Source organism: Suncus etruscus, chromosome 7 (assembly GCF_024139225.1).
Source record: "Suncus etruscus isolate mSunEtr1 chromosome 7, mSunEtr1.pri.cur, whole genome shotgun sequence".
Taxonomy (NCBI): Eukaryota; Metazoa; Chordata; class Mammalia; order Eulipotyphla; family Soricidae; genus Suncus; species Suncus etruscus.
In genome coordinates this window covers 90,614,835-90,640,921 of record NC_064854.1, presented here as the reverse complement: position 1 = coordinate 90,640,921, position 26,087 = coordinate 90,614,835, and the positions used below count along the sequence as shown (strand labels likewise).

Here is a 26,087-nt window from a genome sequence, read left to right as displayed (position 1 = left end):
GGCTCCAGACAAACTAGTTTGTACAATCCTGGTCATTGTCTGTAGTGCTCATACAGTTATATTTTTCACAGTCTCTGTTGTTGGTATCCTGTTTCTGTATTGAAGGTCCTGGAATCTGTAAATCCTACATTGAAGTCAGGATGGTGCAGAACAGCATCTAATTTTAACTCAAAATTAAAGGGCAATGCAGTCCAGTACGCAGGTCGTCGTTGTTGTTTAAATCTTCTCAGTATTAAGGGAAGACTCTTTTGAGTAAATCGATGTCAGAGCAACAGTAGGATCTTCTCTGGTAGAGAATTGCTTCCAGGTGATGTCATAGACAACTTTGGATGTTTTATAGATGGCTTCCCTGGTTCAGGGGTGACTGGAAAATGCCCAAACCTCTGAGGCCTGTGCCAGGTCATCATGTCAATGTTCAGGGTGTAAGGTTCCATTGCACCACTAGATTTGTGTGTTCCTAACTCTATTAGATAAGAACTTATTGGTATGTATAGTATTTTCCATTTCAATGTGCCCATGCAAACAAGGAATAATGCCACCTGACCTTATCAGCACATAAGGTGGCCACAGGAATAAGTCCAAAAATCCCAGTGACTGGTTAATATAAGCATTAAACTGAGGGACTCTTTCACCAACATTCCTTATTAAACAGTTCACAAAGAGGAAAAAAAGATAAAAAGTGGGGAAAATAAACAATCTAACTTAAGACAGTGGACACAATTGTCACCGTTTAAGAAAATTTGTGTGTTCCCATCTCTATAAAAATGTGTTTGTATATAATTTCCCATTTTAATGTGCCTATGCAAAGGAAGAACAGTATCACATGGCAAGATTGGTGCCTATGGGGATGCTAGAACAAGTCCAACAATCCACTTGACTTGGTTCTTATAAAAACATTAAATAGAGGGACACTTCTACAAACTTCCTTATTTAACAAATAACAAAGGGAAGGAAAGATGGAGAGGGACTCTTTCACCAAAATATCTTTTTTTTTTTTGTTTTTGGGCCACACCCGTTGACGCTCAGGGGTTACTCCTGGCTATGTGCTCAGAAGTCGCTCCTGGCTTGGGGGACCATATGGGACACCGGGGGATCAAACTGCGGTCCGTTCAAGGCTAGCGCAGGCAAGGCAGTCACCTTACCTTTAGCGCCACCGCCCGGCCCCATTCACCAAAATATCTTATTGAACAATTCACAAAGAGGAGAAAAGATAAAAAGTGGTGAAAATAAACAATTTAGCTTAAGATAGTGGACTCAATTGTCACTGTTTATAGGAACTAATCAGAAATCTAGTATGGTAGCAACCACAGTTACACAATAAAAGAAGGAAGAGGCCAAGAAGCCGTTGAGAGTAAACAAGTAGGTAAAGAGTACTGGCCTCTTCCCAGCCTGAGAGTCCATCCTCTCATTTTTATTTTTAAAATATATGGTACCCCCACCCGAAATGGTCTCTTCCCAAACTAAAAGTCCATCCTCCCATTTTATTTTAAATATATATGGTTTTTGAAATGGAGACCAATGAGAAAAAAATACCAGTGAATGTCACGACATAATGTCCCGACATACACCAGTGCTGCATCGGCCTGCCATCCACCCCATGTATCCCCTACTTAGTGTCGGGAGAGAAAGGGGGAAAGCCTGAGGACCACGATAGAGTCCACCTGGGCCGGCAACCAGGGAAGACCTGGAGTAGGGGAGAAAATAGGGGAATGGCTGGAGGCCTGCCAAGTTTTCCAGCACCCCCCAAAGCTAGGGAAAATGCCTGTGGTCTGGGGTATCCCCTAACCCCATACCTGGGAAGAGCTGGCCTCCAGGATCAAAGCACCGGAAGCCAGCTATCTGCCCCTCCCCTCCCTCTGCTCCTTCTCCCTAGAGTGGTGGCGGGGAAGCCTGGAGGCCCCTAATAGAGTCCACTTAGAACCCACAGCAGGCCACCTGAGGTGGCACTCAGACCGGGCCTAGAGTCCAGGGGAAAATAGGGGAATGGCTGGGGGCCTGCCAAGCCTCCCAGCACACCCTCCCCCCAAGCTAGGGAAAATGCCTGCGGTCTGGGGTGTCCCTAACCCCTTACCTGGGAAGAGCCGGCCTCCTGCATTTCCAACTTTTGTCACAGAATTAGAAATATAGTACTAACAAGAAAGAATTCATTGGATAAATTAATAGAAGAAAGACAATAACAACAATGGAAACTCCAAAAGAAAAAGTTGTTCCGTAGAAGTCTTGGCACACATCATGCTTTCAAGAGAAGGATGAAGAAAAGAGATGATGAGAAAGTATGAAGAAGATATCAAGGGGCCGGGCGGTGGCGCTGGAGGTAAGGTGCCTGCCTTGCCTGCGCTAACCTAGGACGGACCACGGTTCGATCCCCCGGCGTCCCATATGGTCCCCCAAGAAGCCAGGAGCAACTTCTGAGCGCATAGCTAGGAGTAACCCCTGAGCCTCACAGGGTGTGGCCCAAAAACCAAAAAAAAAAAAAAAAAAAAAAAAAAAAAAAAAAAAAAAAGATATCATTAGTATGTTCCTTCTTCTGACTTACACCCTTTATATTAATTGGGCCTTGCCTTTTTGTGTATTATATTATAATTACTTTACAATGCTAAGTGCCCCTCTCTAGAGAGCATATATACACAGATAATGAGCAATAAAACCTGGTGGTTGCAGAGGCTGTCACAGGTTCAAGTGAAGTAGCACCTAATTCCTTTGTGTCACAATCAAATCTTAGTTGTCTGCTTTAAAGTTATGAAGCATGTATCCTGATTTATTCATTCTTCCCAAATCACTTATAATGTTTCTTACCATTGCACTACACAGAGAAGAGCTTTTATATTATCATAATTTTGATTATCTTTCTATAAAAGAATTATTTAATAAATGTTTTTCTCAATAGATTATTTTCCTTGATAGTGTTTCAAACACATGAATCTTACTTTGGATCCAGTATCTTAATTACTCTATTGATTGAAGAGCCAGACTTTGTATTGCTAGGTTTAAGCAATCTTTTGGGCAAGGCAGACTTTGTTTCTATCAAGTCATGTCTTTTTGCCCTCAAAGTAGGACATACAATATTTCTAATCGTATATAAGGGGAGGAAACTATAAATAAACTTAGTTGCCAATTATGATTCCATTTGTGAGAGTGGGGTTTCCCCAAACACCACTAAAGCTCTCCTATTAAAATAAACTTGTGAGGATACAAACTGGTAGATTTTTAGGACACAATCATGCATTATGCAGCCAATTTGTACAGCAGTTTACACATTAGCTTCAGGGCAGATGTAAAAATTGAGCTATTTTCTGTGCAGGATGCAAATCCCTGCTTAGATTTAGAAGCTCTACAGTTTTTAAGGAAAGTTGTCAAAAGCATTTCTAAATAGTGAGAAAATCATATTGTAGGATATAATCATTCCAGGAAGTTTACCTGAAAGACCTTTCAGAAGCAATATGGAAAAGTCTAAAACCCATCTGTTGCTCCGATTTATTTCTTTGTAAAATAGATTTGGAACTTTATGAGGTTAACATTATAGTTTTACCTTTTTCTCAATTTCTGCAGCTGTCTTCTTGGTGATTTCAAGGTTCTCCACCAAGGCAGTTTCTCCCAGAAAATTTGCAGATGCTGAGGAAAGGCGAGAGAGCAGGTTGTCTTCCAATGTTTTGAGAGTGATTTTGAATTCATTCTGCTGTTTTGTGAGCTCTGACTGCAAAGATTAATTAAAGGAGAGTTAAGTTTCAATCTCCAGAGTGTCTTCTTGGGGTTGCTTTGAATAAATATATGCTATGAAATAATAAATATATTCAGAATTCACTCACTTAAGAGAAAGAAAACTGGAAGTAACTTAGCACATGGTACGTAAGTCAAGTCCATGCTTTTTTTAAATAATATTTTATTTAAACACCTGATTACAAACATGATTGGGTTTCAGTCATGTAAAGAACACCCCCCATCACCAGTGCAACATTCCTACCACCAGTGTCCCAAATCTCCCTACTTCCTTCATATACTGTCATTGTTAGGATAGTTCTCAATGTAGTTGTTTCTCTAACTAAACTCATCACTCTTTGTGGTGAGCTTCATGAAGTGAGCTGTAACTTACAGCCCACCTCTCTTTTGTCTCTGAAAATTATTGCAAGAACGTCTTTCATTTTTCTTAAAACCCATAGATGAGTGAGACCATTCTGCATCTCTCTCTCTCTCTCTCTCTCTCTCTCTCTCTGGCTTATTTCACTCAGCATAAAAGTCCATGTGCAAATAAAACAAAATTGCGAGTTAAATTTGAATTGACACTGGGCTTAGTACATACCTTTACACTTCAGTAACCTCAGTTGTGTTGTATTTTTCAAAGCAGAACCACTGCTTGGCTAACAGACTTCTGTGGCTAGTTAGAAACTAGATTAAATTTTAGTTTTATGGAGAGTTTTTTTTTTTTTTTTTTTTTTTTTTTTTTTTTTTTTTTTTTGGTTTTTGAGTCACACCCGGCGGTGCTCAGGGGTTACTCCTGGCTGTCTGCTCAGAAATAGCTCCTGGCAGGCACGGGGGACCATATGGGACACCGGGATTCGAACCAACCACCTTTGGTCCTGGATCGGCTGCTTGCAAGGCAAACGCCGCTGTGCTATCTCTCCGGGCCCTATGGAGAGTTTTTTTATTACTACTTTTCTGGTCCCAAATAACTAGCTCTCCTATTAAGAAATATTTTTGGGAAAAACCCCACAAATTGTATATAAAATGCTTATTAATAAAGTTTACTGTGAAGCCTTCCTCATGCTGGAGTGCAAACATATTTTTATTTTATCTTCATTTCTTATTCTATATCATCCATAACACACAGGACACCACTGAGTAACAGACACACAAATTTAGGTAGTTACAGTTTCTTCCCTTTGTACAACATTGAATTACAGCTTTTGGATCTTTAGAAACATTAATCTTTCTTTTAAAGTGTATAGCTCCAGATACTCTGGTTTATAATGTATTATTAAAAACACATACCTCAATATTTCTTTAAGACAAGCATTAACTGTTCTTTTCCAGAATCTGTTGTATGTGGACTCTTTCAAATTAGCTATAGATTAGTCATAAAAATATTTACTATTCTCTTTTATAAGTTTTATCCTGGTTCTTTTTATATTCTACAAAATTTTTTTAATGGTCACAATATTTTATTTATTATTATTATTATTCAAGTCATTTATTTTACTATAAATAATATCATTATAATATTATTAACATGTTTATTTATGATATACAAAATGTATTATTGGATGTATTATTGGATCACCACCAGTGACCTTACAATACTCTTTAAAAATTTAACTATTATAGATAAGGTCATATATCTACTAATCATATTTATTTAACATTTATGTTTTGGGGGTATATATTTACCTTGTTTTGCACCACTAAAGTGCAAAGACCCTCCAGCCAACATATATAGGAAGCAAAGTCCCAGAGAATCTTGACCCCCACAGGAACTATGGACCTGCATTTTTTCAAATATTAAGATGTTTATTTTTAATGTTGTTCTTTAAAAACTCTGCAGGTGACATTTATTGTCATTATGAGAAGAAACTTTATTAAATATTATTTTATATGGGCACCATGAAGTTACAAAGTTACTCATGATTGGCTTGCAGGCATACAATGTTTCAGTATCAATGCCTTCACTAGTATCCATATATGTCTCTCCACAAATATATCCCTCACCCCCATTTAATTTTCAACAGAATGTTTCTAAAAAAATAAAATTTTAACTATAGTTTACTGTACTTTGCTGATAGGGTTTTATATATAGTACTTTATTGCAGGGGCCAGCAAGACAGCATAGAGGTAAGGCATTTGCTTTTCATGCAGAAGGTCAGTGGTTCGAATCCCGGCATCCCATATGGTCCTATGAGCCTGTCAGGAGTGATTTCTGAGCGTCAAGCCAAGAGTAACCCCCATGCGCTGCTGGTGTGACCCAAACCCCCCCAAAAAACCTACCCCCCAAAATACTTTATTTCCTTTCAGCACTAATCCTCCTGGTTAATGTTTTTATTCAAAATAGGTGTTTTCAATGCTACCAACCCACACCCTTATTCTCTAGTCCCTTCAAGGGGCTTGTCTCCTACTAAATACCAGTTGCGAGTTCTTTGCTTTCATTGTCTTTGGGTATTTATTATTATTATTTTTCTTTTTTTTCTTTTCTTTTAATTATGACAACAAAGATGCAAAGAAAGAGGACAGGGTAAAGTTACAGTGGAAGCACAATCACCCATAAACAGAATTCTCGGTAGTCCCATCGATGATATCCCAGCCTTGAACTTTCAGCCAAAGAACATTAAGAAAAACAAAACTGAACCCATGTACAATACAATTACTTTGTCCCTCAAATCCCCAGTTGTAGTACATACTATTTCTTAGCAGCACACAATATAATCTAAAGACATTAGACTTATGTAACTCCTTAAACATTGAGAGCAAAGTACATTTATCTAGTTCCATGCACATTCTTACTAGTTTAAATTAAACTCAAAAGTTTTAGTGGGTTGTTTTTCTTAAAAACAAGGGAACATAGTAAAAAACGGTGTTAGAGTGGCATTTGTTTGCATAGGCCCACCAAAATATAAGGGACATGGAAAGAAAAATTATGGCCTAAATACAAGGAGACCCTACCCCTGAGGTTTCCTGGCACAGGACCAACTCTAGGCTCCAGGCAAACTAGTTTGTCCAATCCAAGTCATCGTCTGTAGTGGCAATACACCTCCATTCCTCACATAGTCTCTGTTGTTGGTATCATGCTTCTGTATTAAAGATCCTGGAGTCTGCATATCCCATATTACAGTCAGGATGGTGCAGAGCATCCTCTCGTTTCGCCTCACACTTAAGGGGCAATAGAGAGAACCATGTCCTGTAGAGCAGGTCATTATTGTTGTCAAGTCTTCTCAGTGTAAATGTAAGTCTCTTTTTAGGAGGTCAATGTCAGACCCTTGGTAGTGTCTTTCCTGGTAGAGGATTGCTTCCAGCGGTTGCTATAAAAGACCTTGGATGTTTCGTAGATAGCTTGCCTGGTTCTGTCATGAATGGAGGATGCCCATTCTTCTGAGGCCTGTGCCAGGTCATTATATCAATGTTCAGGGTGTAAGGTACATTGTACTGAGATTTGTGTGTTCCTACCTTTATTAGATAAGAACTTATCTGTATGTATCGTGTTTTTCCATTTTAATGTGTCTATGCAAACAAGGATCAATGCCATGTAGCGTTATCGGCACATCTGGAGGCAATAGGAACAAGACCAGCAATTTCCATGACATAGTTCAATCATAGGCATTAAACTGAGGGACAGTTCCACCAACAATCCTTACTGAACAGCTTACAAAGAAAAGACAAGATGAAAAGTGGATAGAAACATCATGGTAGAAGAATATATAGAGAGAGTTATAGCTGTTAAAGAATATACACATAAAATATTCAAAAGATATATGTGTTCAATATGTGTTCAATTTATGTCCTTCTAAATAGTTCTGGAATTGTTAGATCCACTATATGTCTTTGGTCTGAGATTAGAACTGTGTGTTACTGAGGTTAAGAAGGGTAAATCTGGGGTACGGATTTGCAACATGTAGACTGGTATGAAATTGCCAGTGACAGCCTGAGTATAGCTGAGCAGCTATCTGGCACCCCCCAGATCAAACTCCACCCCCTAAGCCAATCTCCGGAACCTGCCTGGAAATGGGGAAAACCCAGGGTGCCCCATCAAGTCCTCCCAGGAACCCACCTGGAGATCCAGAGGAAAGAGGGAGAGGGGGGTCGGGTGACCCAGGTCCAGGCCCCCCTACCTTAGGCCAGGCCAAGAGGCCTCTGGCACATACGGAGGTCTGCCAAAGGCCAGCTCGTGCCGGCTGAAAATCCTGCTCCAGGAAGGGAGGAAGGCCCTCCCAGGCCCGAAGGACAGGAGTTCAAGCCCCACCCTAGGCCAATCTCCGAAGCCGGCCTGGAAATGGGGAAAACCCAGGGTGCCCCATCAGGTCCTCCCAGGAACCCACCTGGAGATCCGGAGGAAAGAGGAAGAGGGGGGCCGGGTGACCCAGACCCGGGCCCCCATACCCTAGGCCGGGCCAAGAGGCCTCTGGCACATACGGAGGTCTGCCAAAGGCCAGCCCGTGCAGGCTGAAAATCCTGCTCCAGGAAGGGAGGAAGGCCCCGGCTATTTATTATTTAAAGGCCCTCATTGCATAACCTACTTTCATCTAGAAGGGGAAATAGGATTCTCTGGTTATAGATTGTGCCCTGCCCAATATATGTGTTGAAGTCTTCACTGCCCTAGAAGTTATGACCTTTAGAAAAGTGATTAAGTTAAATGAGGTCATTAGTATGAGGTTCTGGCTTGATAACTTAAGTGGTCTTATAAACAAACACACCAAAGTTTCCTACATGTATAACTTCCCTTCCCACATGTATATATATTATGTATGTACATATACACACACTTGCTCATGTGCGCACACACAAGCACATATGCACACAACAAACATATAAGAAACAATATATAAATTCAGTGAAAGACTTTCGTTTGTGATTGACCTATATGGTATTGAAGGCAAAATGGGTAAATGGGGGGAAACAATGGTTGGGACTGAGACAGTAAAGGACTAGAAATGAGCTTTGTTGGGCAGTTTCAATGACACAATACAAGATGGATATTATGCATATGCAAAATATATGCACACAATACTATCAATATATATTTTATGCATGGGGGCACTAGCCCCTGCACAGTTTTTAAAATGAAGACCAATGAGAAAAAATTGCCAGTGCTTGTCCCAACACTGTTAAATTCACTGAATTTAACACCCCACCCAACTATTTCAAAATTTCCCCTCTATATATTTGTTTTCTCTGTTCTTTTCTTTGTTATCTGTTAAAGAAGTCTGTAGAAGTGTCCCTCCATTTAAAATTTATGTTAGAACCAAGTCAAGGATCAAGTCAAGTCAACTTGTTCTAGCAAGCACATAGGCACCAATCACGCCATCTGGCATTGTTTTTCCTTTGCTTAGGCACATTAAAATGGGAAATTATATACAAACACATTCTTATCTAATAGAGATGGGAACACACAAATATTGTAATGCAGTGGGACCTGACACCCTGAACATTGTCATAAAGACCTGGCTCAGGCCTCAGAAGAATGAGCATTGTCCATTTACTCCTGAACCAGGGATGCCATCTACAAAACAATCATGGTTGTGTACTAAATCACCTGAAAGCAATCCTCTACCAGGGAAGACCCTACCACTTCTCTGGCATACACCTATTCAACAGAGACTTCCCTTTAATACCCTGAGGACTTAACAACAATAACGACCTGCTTTCAGGCCTGAGCTTTCTGCATCACCCTCTAATTGTGAGTGAAACCAAAGGATGCTCCGCATAATCCTGACTTTGATGTAGGATTTGTACATATTCCAGGATCCTTACCTACAAAAACCTGACACCAACAACAGTGACTGTGTGAAAAATAGAAGTGTATTGGCACTACAGACAATGACTTGGGTTGGACAACCTACTATGCCTAGAGCCTTATGCTCTAGGTCTTATGCCAGAAAACTTTAGGGGTAAGGTCTCCTTGTATTTAGACCAAGGCTTTTCCTTTCCATGTCTCCTATATTTTGCTGAGCCTATGCAAAGAATTGCCACTCTAACACCATCTTTGCTGTGTTACTTTGACTCATCCTTAATGAAATAATGTATTATGATCAACTGTGTCAACAATACCACAGACGTTAATGTTAAAGGAGTTACATAAATTTTGTGGATTTAGATTGCTTTGTGTACTGCTAAGAAATGTTATAATGTACTACAATCTGGGAACTTGATGGACAAAGTAATTGTGCATGTGCTTTGTTTTATTTTTTAATGTTTTTTTTTTTTTTGCTGAAAATTCAAAATTAAGGTGTCAGCAAGGGGATTTCATTTGAGAATTCTGTATATGGGTGATTGCCTTCCCACTGTAACTTGACCTTGTCCTTTCTTTGCATCTTTGTCTTCAAATAAAATAGAAAAAAATATATAAGCCTAAGATTAGATAGTGACCGCTTTAAAAACCAGGGAAAGGTCTCATTAGAAACCAACCACGCTAGTCGTGGCCAAGTGGTTAAGGCGATGGATTAGATACCAAATGTTGACTGGCTACACTTGAAAGTCAAGCTTCCAGAATTATAAGATAAATTTCTACTACAGTGTCTTTTATATAGAATTTAAAATGACTTTAATTTGTTTGATTTTGTGATGCTGGAAAAACTGTCAGTTATTTCTGGAAAAATATATGATAAAAATTTTTAGTGAGCAGGCCCCAGCATATTCAAAGACCTTTACTAGGAAGAAAAAAAAAAGAAAATTACAAACTAATGTCTCCAACTTGAAATAGAAAGATGCTCTAGAAAATACTTGCAAATAAAATTCAATAGCATATCAAAAAGATCATGCACTATGACCAAGTGTGACTCAAGTCATAAATGAAAGGATAGATTAACATGTGCATGTTAATGTTATATACCATATCAACAAAATAAAATTTATCATATGATTATATAAATAGATACAAAAAGAATTCAACAAGATCCAATGCCTATTAATATAACAAACTTTCCTCAACATAATTAAAACCATCTACTACAATCCCACATGCACATTATACTCATGGTAAAAAACTGAAAGTCTTAACTTTTAGATAAGGCAGAAGACAAGGTTGTTCATTCTCACTTCTTCTATTCAATAGTACTGAAAGTACTTGTCATATTAATAAGGTAATAAAAATATAATAAGGGCATTCAAATAAAAAGAAATGTTAAGAACTTACTATTTACAGATGACTTGATTCAATACTTAGAAAACCCTAATGATCCCATAAAAATTCTTAGGTAAAATACTTGTACAGGGGGGCAGGAGAGATAGCATGCAGAAGGACAGTGGTTCGAATCCCGGCATCCTATTTTGTCCCCTGAGCCTAACAAGAGTGATTTCTGAGTGAAGAGCCAGGAGTAACCCCTGAACATTGCCGGGTGTGACCCTCCAAAAAAACAAAACAAAAACAAAAAAAGAAGAAAAAATACTTGTACAGAAAAGTGCATATAAAATCAATACATAAAAGTTCACTAGTTTTGTATATAAAAATGATAAGACACTGGATAGGTCAACAATACCGAAACCCAACAAGAATATACTAGACCTGAGAAGAGAAATGGAAGAGGCCTAGTATATATATATATATATATATATATATATATATATATATATATATATATATATATATATACTATATATATATAGCACACTCCATCCCCAGAAACCTGGATACACATTTTTCTCCTGAGAAGACCTGAGAAGAGAAATGGAAGAGGCCTAGTATATATATATATATATATATATATATATATATATATATATATATATATATATAGAGAGAGAGAGAGAGAGAGAGAGAGAGAGAGCACACTCCATCCCCAGAAACCTGGATACACATTTTTCTCCAATGTACACGAGACATTCTCAGAATAGACTACATGCTGGCACATAAAACATACCTCCATAATATCAAGAGGATAGAAATTTTGCAGGCTACTTTCACTGATTACAAGGATCTGAAATTATATGTGAATTCCAAAGGGAAACAGAAGAAAATTTTAACACCTGGAAGTTAAACAGCCTCATACTGAATAACCAGTAGGTCCGAGATGAAATCAAAGAGGAAACCAAAACTTTCCTGGAAACAAAGGATGTTAATAAAGACACAAACTATCGGAACTTATGGGACACAGCAAAAGCAGTACTGAGAGGAAAATTTATAGCTTTGCAAGCACACATCAGGAAGGAATAAGGGGCCTACCTGAATAGCTTAATGACACAGCTCATAGAATCAGAAAGTGCTTGCTGGGAGGCTTGGCAGGCCCCCAGCCGTCCTTGTCTTTTTCCCCTGACTCCAGGCCTTCCCTGGGTGCCAGCTCAGATGGCCACGAGTGGGTTCAGGTGGACTCTTAGTGGTCCTCAGGCTTCCCCCCTCCCTCCGTACTCCAGAGGGGAGGTGCATGGGGAGAAGGGTGAACAGACATCTGGCTTCCGGTTTCCTCCTTGATTCTGGATAGCAGCTCTTGCCAGGTATGAGGTTTGAGGAGGCCCCATACCAGAGCCCTTCTCCCTGGCCTGGGGAGTGCTGGGAGGCTTGGCAGGCCCCCAGCCATCCTTGTCTTTTCCCCCTGACTCCAGGCCTTCCCTGGATGCCAGCTCAGATGGCTAGAAGTGGGTTTAGGTGGACTCTTAGTGGTCCTCAGGCTTCCCCCCCACCTCTCCCTACAGTAATGGGAATGCACTTTGGGAGGAGGGCGGGCCATTCTAGCACTGTTTTATGTTGGGAGAGTTACTGGAATTTTTTCTCCTTGTTTTCCTATTGATAGTATTGTACGCATATATTTTATATATCCATAACATCTATCTTGTATTGTGACCTTGATACTCTCCTACAAATCTCATTTCTAATATTTTACTGCCTCAGTCCCAACCCTTATTTCCCCCCATCTTCCCATGTAGGTGTGGCTCGTGACATGAAGCTCACCACATAGAGTGATAAGTGCAGTTAGAGAAATAACTACACTAAAAACTATCATAAAAATGTGAATTAATAAGGGAAAAAGAAAGCCTGTCTCAAGTACAGGTGTGGATGGGGTGGGAAGTAGGTGGATTCAGGAAATTGGTGGTGGGAATCCTGCACTGGTGAAGGGGGGTGTTCTTTACATGACTGTAATCATACAACTATAATTATATTTGTAATCATGGTGTTTAAATAAAGATAATTTACATAAAAAAAAGAATTAGAAAGTGCTCAACAAAAGGACCCAAAAATAGGAAGACAGAAGGAAATAACAAAGCTGAGAGCAGAAATCAGTGAAATGGAAACCCAAAAAACAATCCGAAAGATCAACGAAAGCAGAAGTTGGTTCTTCGAAAAATAAACAAGATTTATAGACCATTGGCAAAACTAACAAAGAGAGAGAAACTTGATAACTCATATTAGGAATAAAAAAGGAGAGATCATTACTGATATGACAGAGATTCAAAGGGTAATCAGAAACTACTTTGAGAAACTCTATGCCACTAAATATGAAAACCTGGGAGAAATGGATAAATTTTTAGACTCATAATATTCCATGGTTGAATGAAGAGAATATAGCATTTCTAAACACCCCATCACTATTGATGAAATTAAAACGGTAATCAAATGTCTGCCCCAAATCAAAAGCTCAGACCCAGATGGATTCACTAATGAATTATTTCAAACTTTCCAAGAGGAACTACTACCAATCCTGGCAAGACTCTTTAATGAAATAGAAAAAACAGGAACACTTCCAAATAGCTTTTATGAAGCCAACATCACCTTGATACCTAAACCAGACAGTGATGCTACGAAAAAAGAAAATTACAGATCAATATTGCTGATTAATGCAGATGCAAAGATCCTCAACAAAATCCTGGCCAATAGGATTCAATGCCTCGTTAAGAAGATCATCCACTACGATCAAGTAGGTTTCATCCCAGGAATGCAAGGATGGTTTAACATCAATAAATCTATCAACATCATACACAACATCAACAACAAAAAAATAAAAATCACATGATCATGTCAACAAACACAGAGAAAGCATTTGATAAGGTCCAACACCCATTCTTGATCAAAACGGTTAGCAAGATGGGAATGAAAGAAATTCTCAATATAGTTAAGGCCATCTACCACAAGCCAATGGCAAATATTACCCTCAATGAAAAAAAAAAAACTAAAAGCTTTCCCTCTAAATTCTGGCACAAGTCGAGGCTGTCCTCTCTCACCACTCCTATTCAATATAGCACTGAAGTACTCGCTATAGCGATTAGGCAAGAAAAAGATATCAAGGGGATCCAGATAGGAAAGGAAGAAGTCAAGCTCTTGCTGTTTGCAGATGACATGGTACTCTACTTAGAAAACCCTAAAGACTCTACCAAAAAGCTTCTAGAAACAATAGACTCATATAGCAAGGTGGCAGGCTACAAAATTAACACACAAAAATCAATGGCCTTTCTAAACACCAATAGTAATAAGGAAGAAATGGACATTAAGAAAAAAACCCCATTCACTATAGTGCCACACAAAGTCAAATATCTTGGAATCAACTTGACTAAAAATGTGAAGGACCTATACAAAGAAAACTATAAAACTATACTCCAAGAAATAAGAGAGGACACGGGGAAATGGAAATGCATACCGTGCTCATGGATTGGCAGGATAACCATAATTAAAATGGCAACACTCCCAAAAGCATTGTACAGATTTAATGTGATCTCTCTAAAGATACCCGTGATATTCTTCAAAGAAGTGGATCAGGCACTTTTGAAATTTATTTGGAACAATAAACACCCTAGAATAGCTAAAGCAATCATTGGGAAAAAGAATATGGGAGGAATTACTTTCCCCAACTTTAAACTGTACTACAAAGCAATAGTTATCAAAACAGCATGGTATTGGCATAAACACAGGTCCTCAGATCAGTGGAATAGGTTTGAATACTCAGAGAATGTTCCCCAGACATACAATCACCTAATTTTTGATAAAGGAGCAAGAAATACTAAATGGGGGCCGGCGAGGTGGCGCTAGAGGTAAGGTGTCTGCCTTGCAAGCGCTAGCCAAGGAAGGACCCTGGTTCAATCCCCCGGCATCCCATATGGTCCCCCCAAGCCAAGGGAAATTTCTAAGTGCTTAGCCAGGAGTAACACTTGAGCATCAAAAGGGTGTCACCTGAAAGACAAAAAAAAAAATCCTAAATGGAGCAAAGAAAGCCTCTTCAACAAGTAGTGTTGGCACAACTGGCTAGCCAATTGCAAAAAATTGAACATCATGTACGAAGGTAAAATCCAAATGAATTAAAGACCTCGATATCAGACCCGAAACCATAAGCTATATAGAACAACACGAAAGCCAAACACTCCAGGACATTGGGACTACAGGCATCTTCAAGGAGGAAACTGCACTCTCCAAGCAAGTGAAAGCAGTGATTAACAAATGGGAATATATTAAGCTGAGAAGCTTCTGCACCTTGATGAAAATAGTGCCAAGGATACAAGAGCTACCCACTGATTTGGAGAAACTATTCACCCAATACCCATCAGATAAGGGGCTAATCTCCAAAATATACAAGGCACTGACAGAACTTTACAAAAAAAAAAACCCATCTAATCCCATCAAAAAATGGGGAGAAGAAATGGACAGACACTTTGACAAAGAAGAAATACAAATGGCCAAAAGACACATAAAAATGTTCCACATCACTAATGATCAGGGAGATGCAAATAAAAATAACTATGAGGTACCACCTCACACCACAGAGACTGGCACACATCACAAAGAATGAGAACAAACAGTGTTAGCGGGGATGTGGAGAGAAAGGAACTCTTATCCACTGCTGGTGGGAATGCCATATAGTTCAACCTTTATGGAAAGCAATATGGAGTTTCCTCCAAAAACTGGAAATTGAGCTCCCATACGACCCAGCTATACCACTCCTAGTAATATACCCTAGGAACACAAAAATACAATACAAAAATCCCTTCCTTACATCTATATTCTTTGCAGCACTATTTACCATAGCAAGACTCTGGAAACAACCAAGATGCCCTTCAACAGACGAATGGCTAAAGAAACTGTGGTACATATACACAGTGGAATATTATGCAGCTGTCAGGAGAGATGAAGTCATGAAATTTTCCTATACATGGATGTAAATGGAATCTCTTCTGCTGAGTGAAATAAGTCAGAGAGAGAGAGAGAGAGAGAGAGAGAGAGAGAGAGAGAAAGAGAGAGAGAGAGGCAGAATGGTCTCACTCATCTATGGGTTTTAAGAATAATGAAAGACATTCTTGCAAAAATAATTTTCAGACACAAAAGAGAGAAGGGCTGGAAGTTATAGCTCACCTCATGAAGCTCACCACAAACAGGGATGAGTTTAATTAGAGAAATAACTACATTTTGAACTATCCTAATAATGAGAATGTACAAGGGAAATAGAAAGCCTGTCTAGAGTACAGGTGGGGGTTTGGGTGGAGAGGAGGGAGATTTGGAACATTGGTGATGGGACTGTTGCACTGGTGATGGGTGGTATTCTTTACATGACTGATATCCAAAGACAATCATGTATGTAATCAAGGTGTTTAAATAAAATATATATATAAAACAGAGAAAATGCTTTTTCATATAACAAAGTTTGAGCACCTGCTACTTGGCAGGCATCACTCTGCAGGAATAGGGCACTAACATGACCTCAGTAACTAATAGAGTGACATGGATCAAGAAGTGAATACCAGATAGTTAGTATGGCTCTCTGTTGTAATCTGTCACTATTTTCTGAAAGAAGCATCAGATAATACTTAAAAAAATGGTAAGAGAGGGAAAGTTAAAAAAAAAAAACCTCTTTAGGGCCCTGAGATAAAGCACAGCGACGTTTAATGCCTTGCAAGCAGCCAAAATACGACCAAAGGTGGTTGGTTCGAATCCCGGTGTCCCATATGGTCCCCTGTGCCTGCCAGGAGCTATTTCTGAGCAGAAAGCCAGGAGTAACCCCTGTGTATTGCCGGGTGTGGCCCAAAAACCAAAAAAAAAAAAAAATCCCCTTTAAAATTGTGCCCCAGAAAAATCAAGTACATAGGAAGATTAACGAAAGAAATGAAAGCACTACCCCCCAAAAAATACCTAGCAAAAAAATGAATGAGAACATGATGAATTAGAAACATATACCGTACTTATGGATTGGGAATATTAACATGGTCAAAATTGTTATATCCTGCCTGAGCTGCAATTTAGAAGAAGCTGGAAACCAGTAGGCCTGTTGTGAAAAGGTCCTGGCATGAATAACTGAGGCAAGATCTGAAAGAGAGAGAACTACCCTGACAAGAAGTTGTGGTATATCTTAAGCTTAGCTTATTGATAGTTGCAAACATTTATTTGGTCTAAATATGAATACCCCTTCTTCTGTGATAAGTATGTACATATTTGAGCATTTACCTTTACCTGGAAAACTTAGCATGAAGAGAAATACGTTGAAACTAAAATAACTAACAGTTATTTAATTCAATAACAGTTAGTTATTGATAGAATGTCCTGAACTTATTGTGTTGCTAACCTTCCTGTCCTCTTAGATGAAAAGAATGTTTGTTTTGGGACATATCTGATTCATAGGGACTTCTAATAATTTGCTAACCTTTTACTTCAGAAATAACATTCAAGGTATGAAATGGAGGAAGGAAAACTGGTTAGTCGTGTGCAATATTAATTAATGATGTAAGTCACCTTGCATGAAAGTTGAATAAGAATGGATAAAATATCTCAATATCAGACCCACATTCATAAATTTATTGAATAAAAATAGGTAGGACATTGAAGAAAGCATCTTAAAAAGGCAATATTATTGGCTGAGCAAATAGAAACAAAGATATACAAATGGACACTAAAAATAGAAAATGATAATCAAAATACAAAGGCACTTCACAGGCTGAATGAAACAATATATCTAATAGTTATCTGATAGTGTTAATATTCAAGATATATAAAGCACTCGTAGAACTTTAAAGAAAAATTGCAACTCTATTAACTAATTGGGGAGAAGATATTAAAAGACACTTCCTTAAAAAAAATGGCCAAAAGGCACATGAAGAAATAATCAGCCATACTAAGTTTTAGAGAAGTGCAAATAAAAACAATAATTAGATATCACCTCACACCTGATAGACTCGCACACATCAGAAAATCACAACAGCACCAGCATTGACATGGAAGTGAGGAGAAACAGACATTTTATATATTCCTCAAGAAATTAGGAATTGAGCTTCTATATGACTCAGCAATTTTACTCCTGGAATTTACCCCAAAGTCCTCTCAAGAACAATCTAAGTGCCAAAGGATAGATGCCCGAATAAAGAAACATGCATTTTTTTCTTCAAACTTCCTTTTTGACACTAGTTTAAAATATTGTTAATGATGAGGTATTATGTACATGACTTTATCTCCTTTCAGCACTTAGTTTCTGTTAGATTGATGATTTACAACTATCATTGTTATAGTGGTCCCTTCTTGACTCTAATTGAAGTCATCACTATTTTTGGCAAACTTCCTACCATGGACTGGATCATCTGGCTCTTGTTTTATTGTCTTTGGATATTATTAGAATACTATCATTTTTATACCACACAAACAAGTGTGATAATTACAGGTCTCTCTCTCTAATTTAATTGAGCATGAACTACATCTCTATCTCTACATCCATGCATAAGCAAAACTCATGTCTTCATTTTTCCTAATAGCTGCATCTTTTTACAGATACACCACATTTCTTTTTCTATTCATTTGTTTTCAGGCAGTTGGGTTGTTTCCAAATACTGGCTATTGTGAATAGTTTTGTAATGAACACAGGAATGTAGAGGGCTTTTCTGCCTTGCGTTTTTTGGGCTCCTAGGTTATATTCTGAAGAGTGGGATTGCTAGGCCATATGGAAACTCAATTTCTAGCTCTTTGAGTTATATCAAAATTGTTTTCCAAAAGGGCTGGGCCAGTTTGCCGGCACTTGTTTGCCACAGAAGCAGGCAAGGGAGAGGGATAAAGTGTAGTTGGATGAAAATTGAGGACATTGGTCGAGGTAAATTTGCACGGTTAAAGGGTGTTGTACATCATATGACTAAAGTTCAATCATGAACGACTTTGTTAAAAAAAAGAATACATTATATATACACAATGGATCACTACTTGCCTTTAAGTCACACAATTTTCTGCTATGTAGCTGGTTCTAAAAAGTACTTTGAGTGAAAATAGAAAAGACAAAGGATAAATGTCTCACATGCTGAATATAAAGAAATATAGTAGGGATTTAATAAATGTCTAAAGTCAACAGTCAGGGAAGGGTACCATATAAATTTGGAGGAGAAAGGAAGGTACAAAGTGCTTACCATGCAGACAAACTGGGGTATATAAGTGTAATTGGGGACATTGGTGGATGGAAGTGGACACTGTTGAAGGGAAAGATGTTGTAACGTTGTACATCTGAAACTCAATCTTGTATAACAAAATTATATAAGAATTTTGTGTAACTTGGTAATACAACATATTGTATTAATTATCATATTGATTATAATAATTGATCTATTAATTATATTACTAATAACAAATTTGTAACTCATGGTGATTAAGAACAACAACAATGAGAGCTCTACTAAGTTCTGCTCCTGGTAATATTCTTTTAGCATCGTATTGTCCACTTTTTTCACTTGCTTTACCTTTCACTTCCCAAGTAGGAGTTCCAGGTGCTAGATGGTGCTATTTATCATTTAGGTTCTAGCAGAACCAATGTTATTCAACCTTCAACACCTTTTTACCATAAGAAACTTGCAGGTATATAGAGACAGTATTTTTCTCAATTCTACTCTGTATTTTTACAAACCTTTAATTGTTCCAGGTCGGGCCTTTCCATGCTGACCACAGCAGCCAACAGCTGGTCCTCCAGGCCTTCTCTGGTTACAGTGAAGTTGATTAATGTAGTCTGAGCCTGTAGCTCTGGCTGGTAGTGAGGGTTGGCCAGCTTAGTGTGAAGAATGAGCTGGAATTTGGGATTATATTCACATTCTTTGTCTCCAATTTTAATGAATCTGAAATAAAAACGATTATGTGAAGGTGGGTAATTCCTATAATATTTTACATGGACAAAAGTATATATATATATATTTCAATATCCTAACAAAGAGTATAGAAATATTCAAAGGTATTACTCCTAAGCACATTAAGTATAGGACTAGGATCTTGCCGTAATGTAGGGCTGGGAAATAATAGCTTTTAGAAATAGATTTGTTTCATTCACTTTGTTTTCAGTATAGATTGTAGTACAATCTGAAACTTTACCAGTAGATGGCGGTAAAGTTTCGGGAGGAAGGGGTACCTTAGTTAATACATTTTTTTTTCCTTTTTTTCCGGGACACCGGCTCGGCCTGGCGGGACTCCCCCCTTTCCCCCCCCGCATCCCTGACTCGGAGGGGTGAGACGCGGGCCGCGGTAGGCCAAGGAGCGGGGGCTGACGGCGGACCCGCCGGCTACCGGTGGCACACAGAGGCGGAAGGAGGGGCGGCGGACTCAAGGCGGGGGAGGGACTCGGGTACCCCCAACGACAAACGTCAACGCACCCTCTCGGATTGCTAGGAAGGCCTTCCTCCGCCTTCCCTGAAACCCAGGCGAGCGGTACCCGTCAGGCTTCCCCACAGGGGGAAGGGAACACGAAAGTTGGGGGGTCAGTAGTAGGGGTCACACCAAGATGCATGAGCGTCCACGGACAGGTCCATGTGTGCCGAACCCACGGGGCGGGGGTGTGGATCCGCTGTCCCTCCGCCATGGCAGCTCGCCCACCAACGAAGAGAAGGTCGCCCCGAGGGGACCCCGCCGGCACAACGGCACCCAACACTGCCGTTCACGTGCCCTGACACCGTGGAACTATGCTGGCCGCGCGCGCGCACGCGCTGCCACCGGACAACGGACACCCTTATCGACAAGCTGACCGGCTCGAGCCGTCCTCGGGGGAAACGACCACCAACGCGCCGGCGCCGGGTGTGTCCGTGAAGAAAGCCCAGCGCCCGGGAATGGGAAGCGACACCACCCGCTCGGCCTCCACCCTGAGCGCTCCAGGGGCGCCACCGAAGACCGAGTGGAAGCGCGCCAATGACGCAACGCTGGAGGGCCCCCCTACACCTCCATCGCGGGACAGGGGACCGGCTCGAGAAGACCACCACCGAGGGCTGTCTGCTGCATCAAAGGGTCAACCCTGGCCTCAGGAAGAGAGCGAGGCCGGGCGGATTCCGCACCCCTGCGCCCACCCATGACACAGGCAGAGCGAGAAGGTCGGTCCCATTGGCCATGAATGTCAGTCCCTCGTCTGGCACGGTTTAGGTCCGGCCCAGGAGAAAGCGACACCACCACCACATTGATCTTTTTTTTTTTTTTTTTTAAAAATACAAGACTTTCATTTTTCATGTAAAGAAAGTCTATATAAATTAAAATATCTAGACAAAAAATTACGTCTATAGGCAAAAACTGTTAAATGAACACATCCTAAGGATATGCAAAGATAAATTTTGTCCAGGACAATCCCAGGAGACCAGAGACTCTGGTGTTAAGCAATCCTTCAGGAAAATGATTACTGGTCCTCCTATTCCTAATGCTCCGTTCCTATCTCATCATCCATCTAAACTCTGATTGAGTACCAGCTCTCAAAATAAAAGGGGCTCAATAAGTAGACAAAAATAGAAGCTTGATTAAAATGCTTATGTCTAAAAGTTAGCCTGTTTGTCAATTACTTGTTTTACAAAATTTGATGAGAGTCTCCCCAGCAGTGCTGGAGGACCAAGAGGCTACTCTTGACAATAATCAGTCTGGTGGTGGTTATTAGATACTTTTATGTTTCACCAACTTCATCTTGCTGCCACCAGGGTTGTATCCAATAATGCTTCTGGAACCATAAAATATCAGGGATAGAATTTGAACGTCTCTCATGTGTTAGATTATACTTCATTTCTTTTGGTTATATTCCCAGTTTGGACTTTGACTTTGATTCTTGTTTCTCCAAAATAAATAATCAAGTCAATGAGAACACTAATGAATTGAAACAAGTTTCTTTTGGAAAACTTTTTTTTTTTAGAAGACAAAAACAGATAAATTTTTTTTTCTTCAGAGAGAAAAGAAAATTAACTGTAAAAAGCTGCCTAAAACAAGCTGAGAAGATGTCTTAGGAAGAGTAGATCTATTTACAATTCTGCTTATGGCCACATAAGAACATAAGCCTAGTCTTACCGTCCCTTTTTAACAACTTCTCTGCCAAGCAGCGGTCCCAGAACAGGATCAATGGATTCTTCTAGGTTTTCAATCAGTACCACATCTCCAGCTTCAAGGGCATGCTCTATTGTTTGAAGGTAGCTGAAAAAGAAAATCAGACAAAATGAACCAGTGGCAACTTAAACATTAAGTCAAATTAACAAGAGAACAATGGTTCTGAAGGAGAGTCAGAGGCATAGTTCTCTGGGATGATTTCACTGATCACATTTTTATATAAAGAAATATTATGTGAATTTATATAGTTTTAGAAATAGAAAAAAATATCTAAATGGCAGAAAATAAAATTTATCTGTAATTTATAGTTTGGTGTTTACATGTTTGGATATTTTTAAAGCTTATTACTATTACATTTAATTTTATTTATAATTATATATTTTATTAATATTTATTATTAAATTAATGTAGTATATTTGTTGGCCTTTTTGTACATGAACATTGTAAATAATACTTTTTATATGAGTAGGTATTAGATATGCTTAAGTTTATTAGTCAATGACAAATCCCAAGATTATTATAAAGTTCTAATATCATATCAGTTAAGAAAAAGCTTAGTTTTGTAAATAGATCCATATATTTATGTAATTCTATTTAATATGCTAGTGATAAAATTTTATTAATTTTGATTAAAATCTAAGGTCAATCTAAAAGAATACAGGTTGAGATGTGGACATGAGTCAGAAGGAAGTCTTAAAGATTATCATAATAAAAGCATTAGTATTTTTCTGAGTAATAAATGAATTTAGTTAAATTCCCCATCACTAATGTGGCATGGTACTTTTACTATGAGCAAACGACTCACTGTAAAAATTTAGGAAATACAACTAAATACTAGATGAAAAATTAAAGAACTTTTAGTATTAAACAAATATAAAAATGAAGATCATTAATGCAATAATTTAGAGTAAAATGTTATCTATGACCTATGTTAAAAGAATATTTGCAAATTGTTAGGATAGTAGGTAATCACTTGAAACATAAAAATTAATTTTATACATTATGTTGTATTTTAAAATATTTTAGGTGACTTAATTTCTATGTGCAGAAAATGCCTATTAAAATTTTAATAGAAAATCTAATAAAATTAAGACATGTAGGTTAATTTTAATCTAATATTAGAAACAAAATAAAACTTTAAAATATGATCTATAGAAAGAAAACGGGTGACAAATCTGCCCAAACTTAACCAAATTAAGCCCAACCAAACAAAATATGTGGAATATAAAATACAAAATTTCAGTTAAAACCAAGTAGGTTGAACAAATATCTATTTATATAGTGAAGAGAAGCTATATTTAATAGTCTTAAAACTTTTTTTTGCCTTTTGGGCTACACCCGGTGACGCTCAGGGGTTACTACTGGCTCAAAAATCGCTCCTGGTTTGGGGGGCCATATGGGATACCAGGGGATCAAACGACAGTCTGTCCTAGGTTAGCACATGCAAGAATCACTGGAATCCCAGAGACCCAGGAAGAAACTCTCCAAGAAGAATCAACAGTCAAAAACATCATTAAAGAGAAACTACCAGAGTTAAAGAATACATGCGACCAAATCCTGCATACCCAAAGAGTACCAACTAAAAGAGACCTCAGAAAAAACACCCCAAGACACATCCTATTCACAATGACGAATTATACAGATAGAGACAGAATACTGAAAGCAGCAAGATCAAAAAGGGAAATTACATTCAAGGGAGCGTCCTTGAGATTTACAGCAGACCTGTCACAAGAAACACTCAAGGCCAGAAGGCAGTGGTGGGACACAGTGACAAAACTCAATTAAATAAATGCTTTGCCTAGAATACTGTACCCAGCCAAACTCACTTTTAGGTATGAAGGATTTTTAGGTTCACAGATAAACAACAGCTCAGAAACTTTACAGACTAAAAATCAGCCTTAAAAGAAAAACTGAAAGATCTACTTTAAGACAAGACTGACCAAGAGACATACCAAACTTCTATACAAAGATGGCACTAAATCCCACGACAATTCTTTCTCTCAATGTCAGTGGACTAAATGCACCATTTAAGAGACACAGAGTGGCTAAATGGATCAAAAACCTTAATCCAACCTTCTGCTGCCTACAAGAAACACAACGGAATAGTCAGAACAAACAGACTCAAAATGAAAGGCTGGAGGAAAATCATCCAAGCAAACAACATCTATAAAAAGCTGGAGTGGTCATACTAATATCAGATGATGCAAACTTTATACTCAGAAAAGTTGTAATGGACATAGATGGGCATTTTGTATTAATCAAGGGATATGTACAGCAGGAAAAATCACTCTCCTAAACATATATGGATCAAATGAGGGACCAGCAAGATATTTAATACTATTGTTGACAAATCTGTAAAAGGATATCAATAAAAACGCAATAAGTGTGGGAGATTTCAACACAGCCCAGTGAACACTTGATAGGTCACCAGACTGAAATCCAACAAAAATTTACTATACTTGAAAAGAGAAATGGAAGAAAGAGGCCTAGTAGATATGAACATGGTCATTATTCAGAGTAGATGACATGCTGGCACATAAAACATAACTCCATAATATCAGGAGGATAGAAATTTTGCAGGGCACCTTCAATGACCGCAAGGCTCTGAAATTAGATGTGAACTCCAAAGTGACACAGAAGAAAAACTTTAACACCTGGAAATTAAACAGCCTAATACTGAAAACCAGTGAGTTCGAGATGAAATCAAAGAGGAAATCAAAACTTTCCTGGCAACAAATGACAATGAAGACACAAACTATCAGAAACTATGGGACACACAAAAAAGCGGTTCTGAGAGAAAAATTTATAGCTTTGCAAGCACACATAAGGAAGGAAAAAGGAGCATACATGAATAGTTTAATGATGCAACCCATAGAATTAGAAAATGCTTAAAAAAAAGGAACCAAAAATAGGGAGACAGAAGGAAATAACAAAGCTGAGAGCATAAATCAACGATGTGGAAACCCAAAGAACAGTCTGAAAGATCAACAAAAGAAGTTGGTTCTTTGAAAAATAAATAAGATTGAAAGACCATTGGCAAAACCTAAAAGAGAAATAAACTTGATAACTCGTATTAGAAATGAAAAGGGGGAGATCACTTTGAAGGCATGCAGCATGCATGTCTCCATTATTAGGGAAGCACGCACCAGACGTGTCTTTTGGCTTTTCTGGTGCAATGCCTAATTTCCCCCCAAGAAATATATTTCAGCCAGAAGGCCCATTGGAGAAGTCAATCATAACCCCTGCATGGATTACTGGCTATGTTTCTGACATGGCTGTGACATTATATATCTCTTTACTTTTATTTAGTTGAGTTTGTCTCCCTTGAAATACTCGAAATTCAGCTTTAGTTATCCTGCAATCTTATAGAAATTTTCAGCACCAAGACTGCTAAATTCCCCACTGGCTAAGTATATTTTCAAATCAGAGTCCAAGCCAGCTACCTCTCTTTCTGTCAGCCTATTTGCTTCCTAAGGCCAAATAGCATCTTCAAGACAATGGTCTTCTCTCCTTGCCTTTGAGCACCACAGCAGAGTGACTGCCTCAGGGAATTTCCCTGTCACTTTGTATACCTGCTAACAAATAGGTTTGGCCAGTGTAGAATTAGGCTATTTTACTAGGTATTATTCTGTACCCCTTTCATAAGTTTTATCTCTTTCTATTACCAGATCATAGGAAGTGGGTCTTAGCCCCTATCTAGAATACTATTTCCCTCAGGTTAAGGATATTTGTTATTAGGAAGAAAACCAGGATTCCTGTATCCCTTAATTTACATCAGTAATGACACCTTGGGCCAGGAACTACTTTGATATGTAAGAAATTAGCCTTCCTTTTATCCTTTGCCCTTTGGTTTCCTAAAAATACCTTGCATACCAGTGTTGAGCTTAAAATGTCATCAGCTGAAAATTAAAGTTTGTTTCCTCTCTCATAGACATGGGTACCCATACAATGCATTTTGTGTGGTCTCAATTATTTCATATTTCATATTTGTTTACTCGTGTACCTGCTTTCTTCTCCTGAAGGTTTCTGACCCCACTAAGGTTTTGCTTAGGGACGCAAGACGTCTGCAGCAGATCACTACCGGTATTGCACAGATTCAAAGGTAATCAGAAACTACTTCGAGAAAATTTATGCCACTAAAAATGAGAACCTGGAAGTAATGGATTAATTTTTAAACTCCTATAAC

At 38.6% G+C, this 26,087-nt stretch overlaps 1 protein-coding gene across 1 annotated transcript in view; it reads right to left on the bottom strand.

The window, feature by feature from the left end:
- Nucleotides 1-26,087, bottom strand: part of DNAH9 (dynein axonemal heavy chain 9) — a 704,007-nt gene that overhangs the window by 132,584 nt on the left and 545,336 nt on the right. Inside the window, exons 54-56 of the mRNA XM_049776731.1 lie at nt 21,866-21,988; nt 19,476-19,680; nt 3,530-3,694 (exon numbers count right to left, since the gene is read on the bottom strand). Coding sequence (XP_049632688.1) covers nt 3,530-3,694; nt 19,476-19,680; nt 21,866-21,988 — 493 coding nt within the window. The remainder of the gene's footprint in view (nt 1-3,529; nt 3,695-19,475; nt 19,681-21,865; nt 21,989-26,087) is intronic.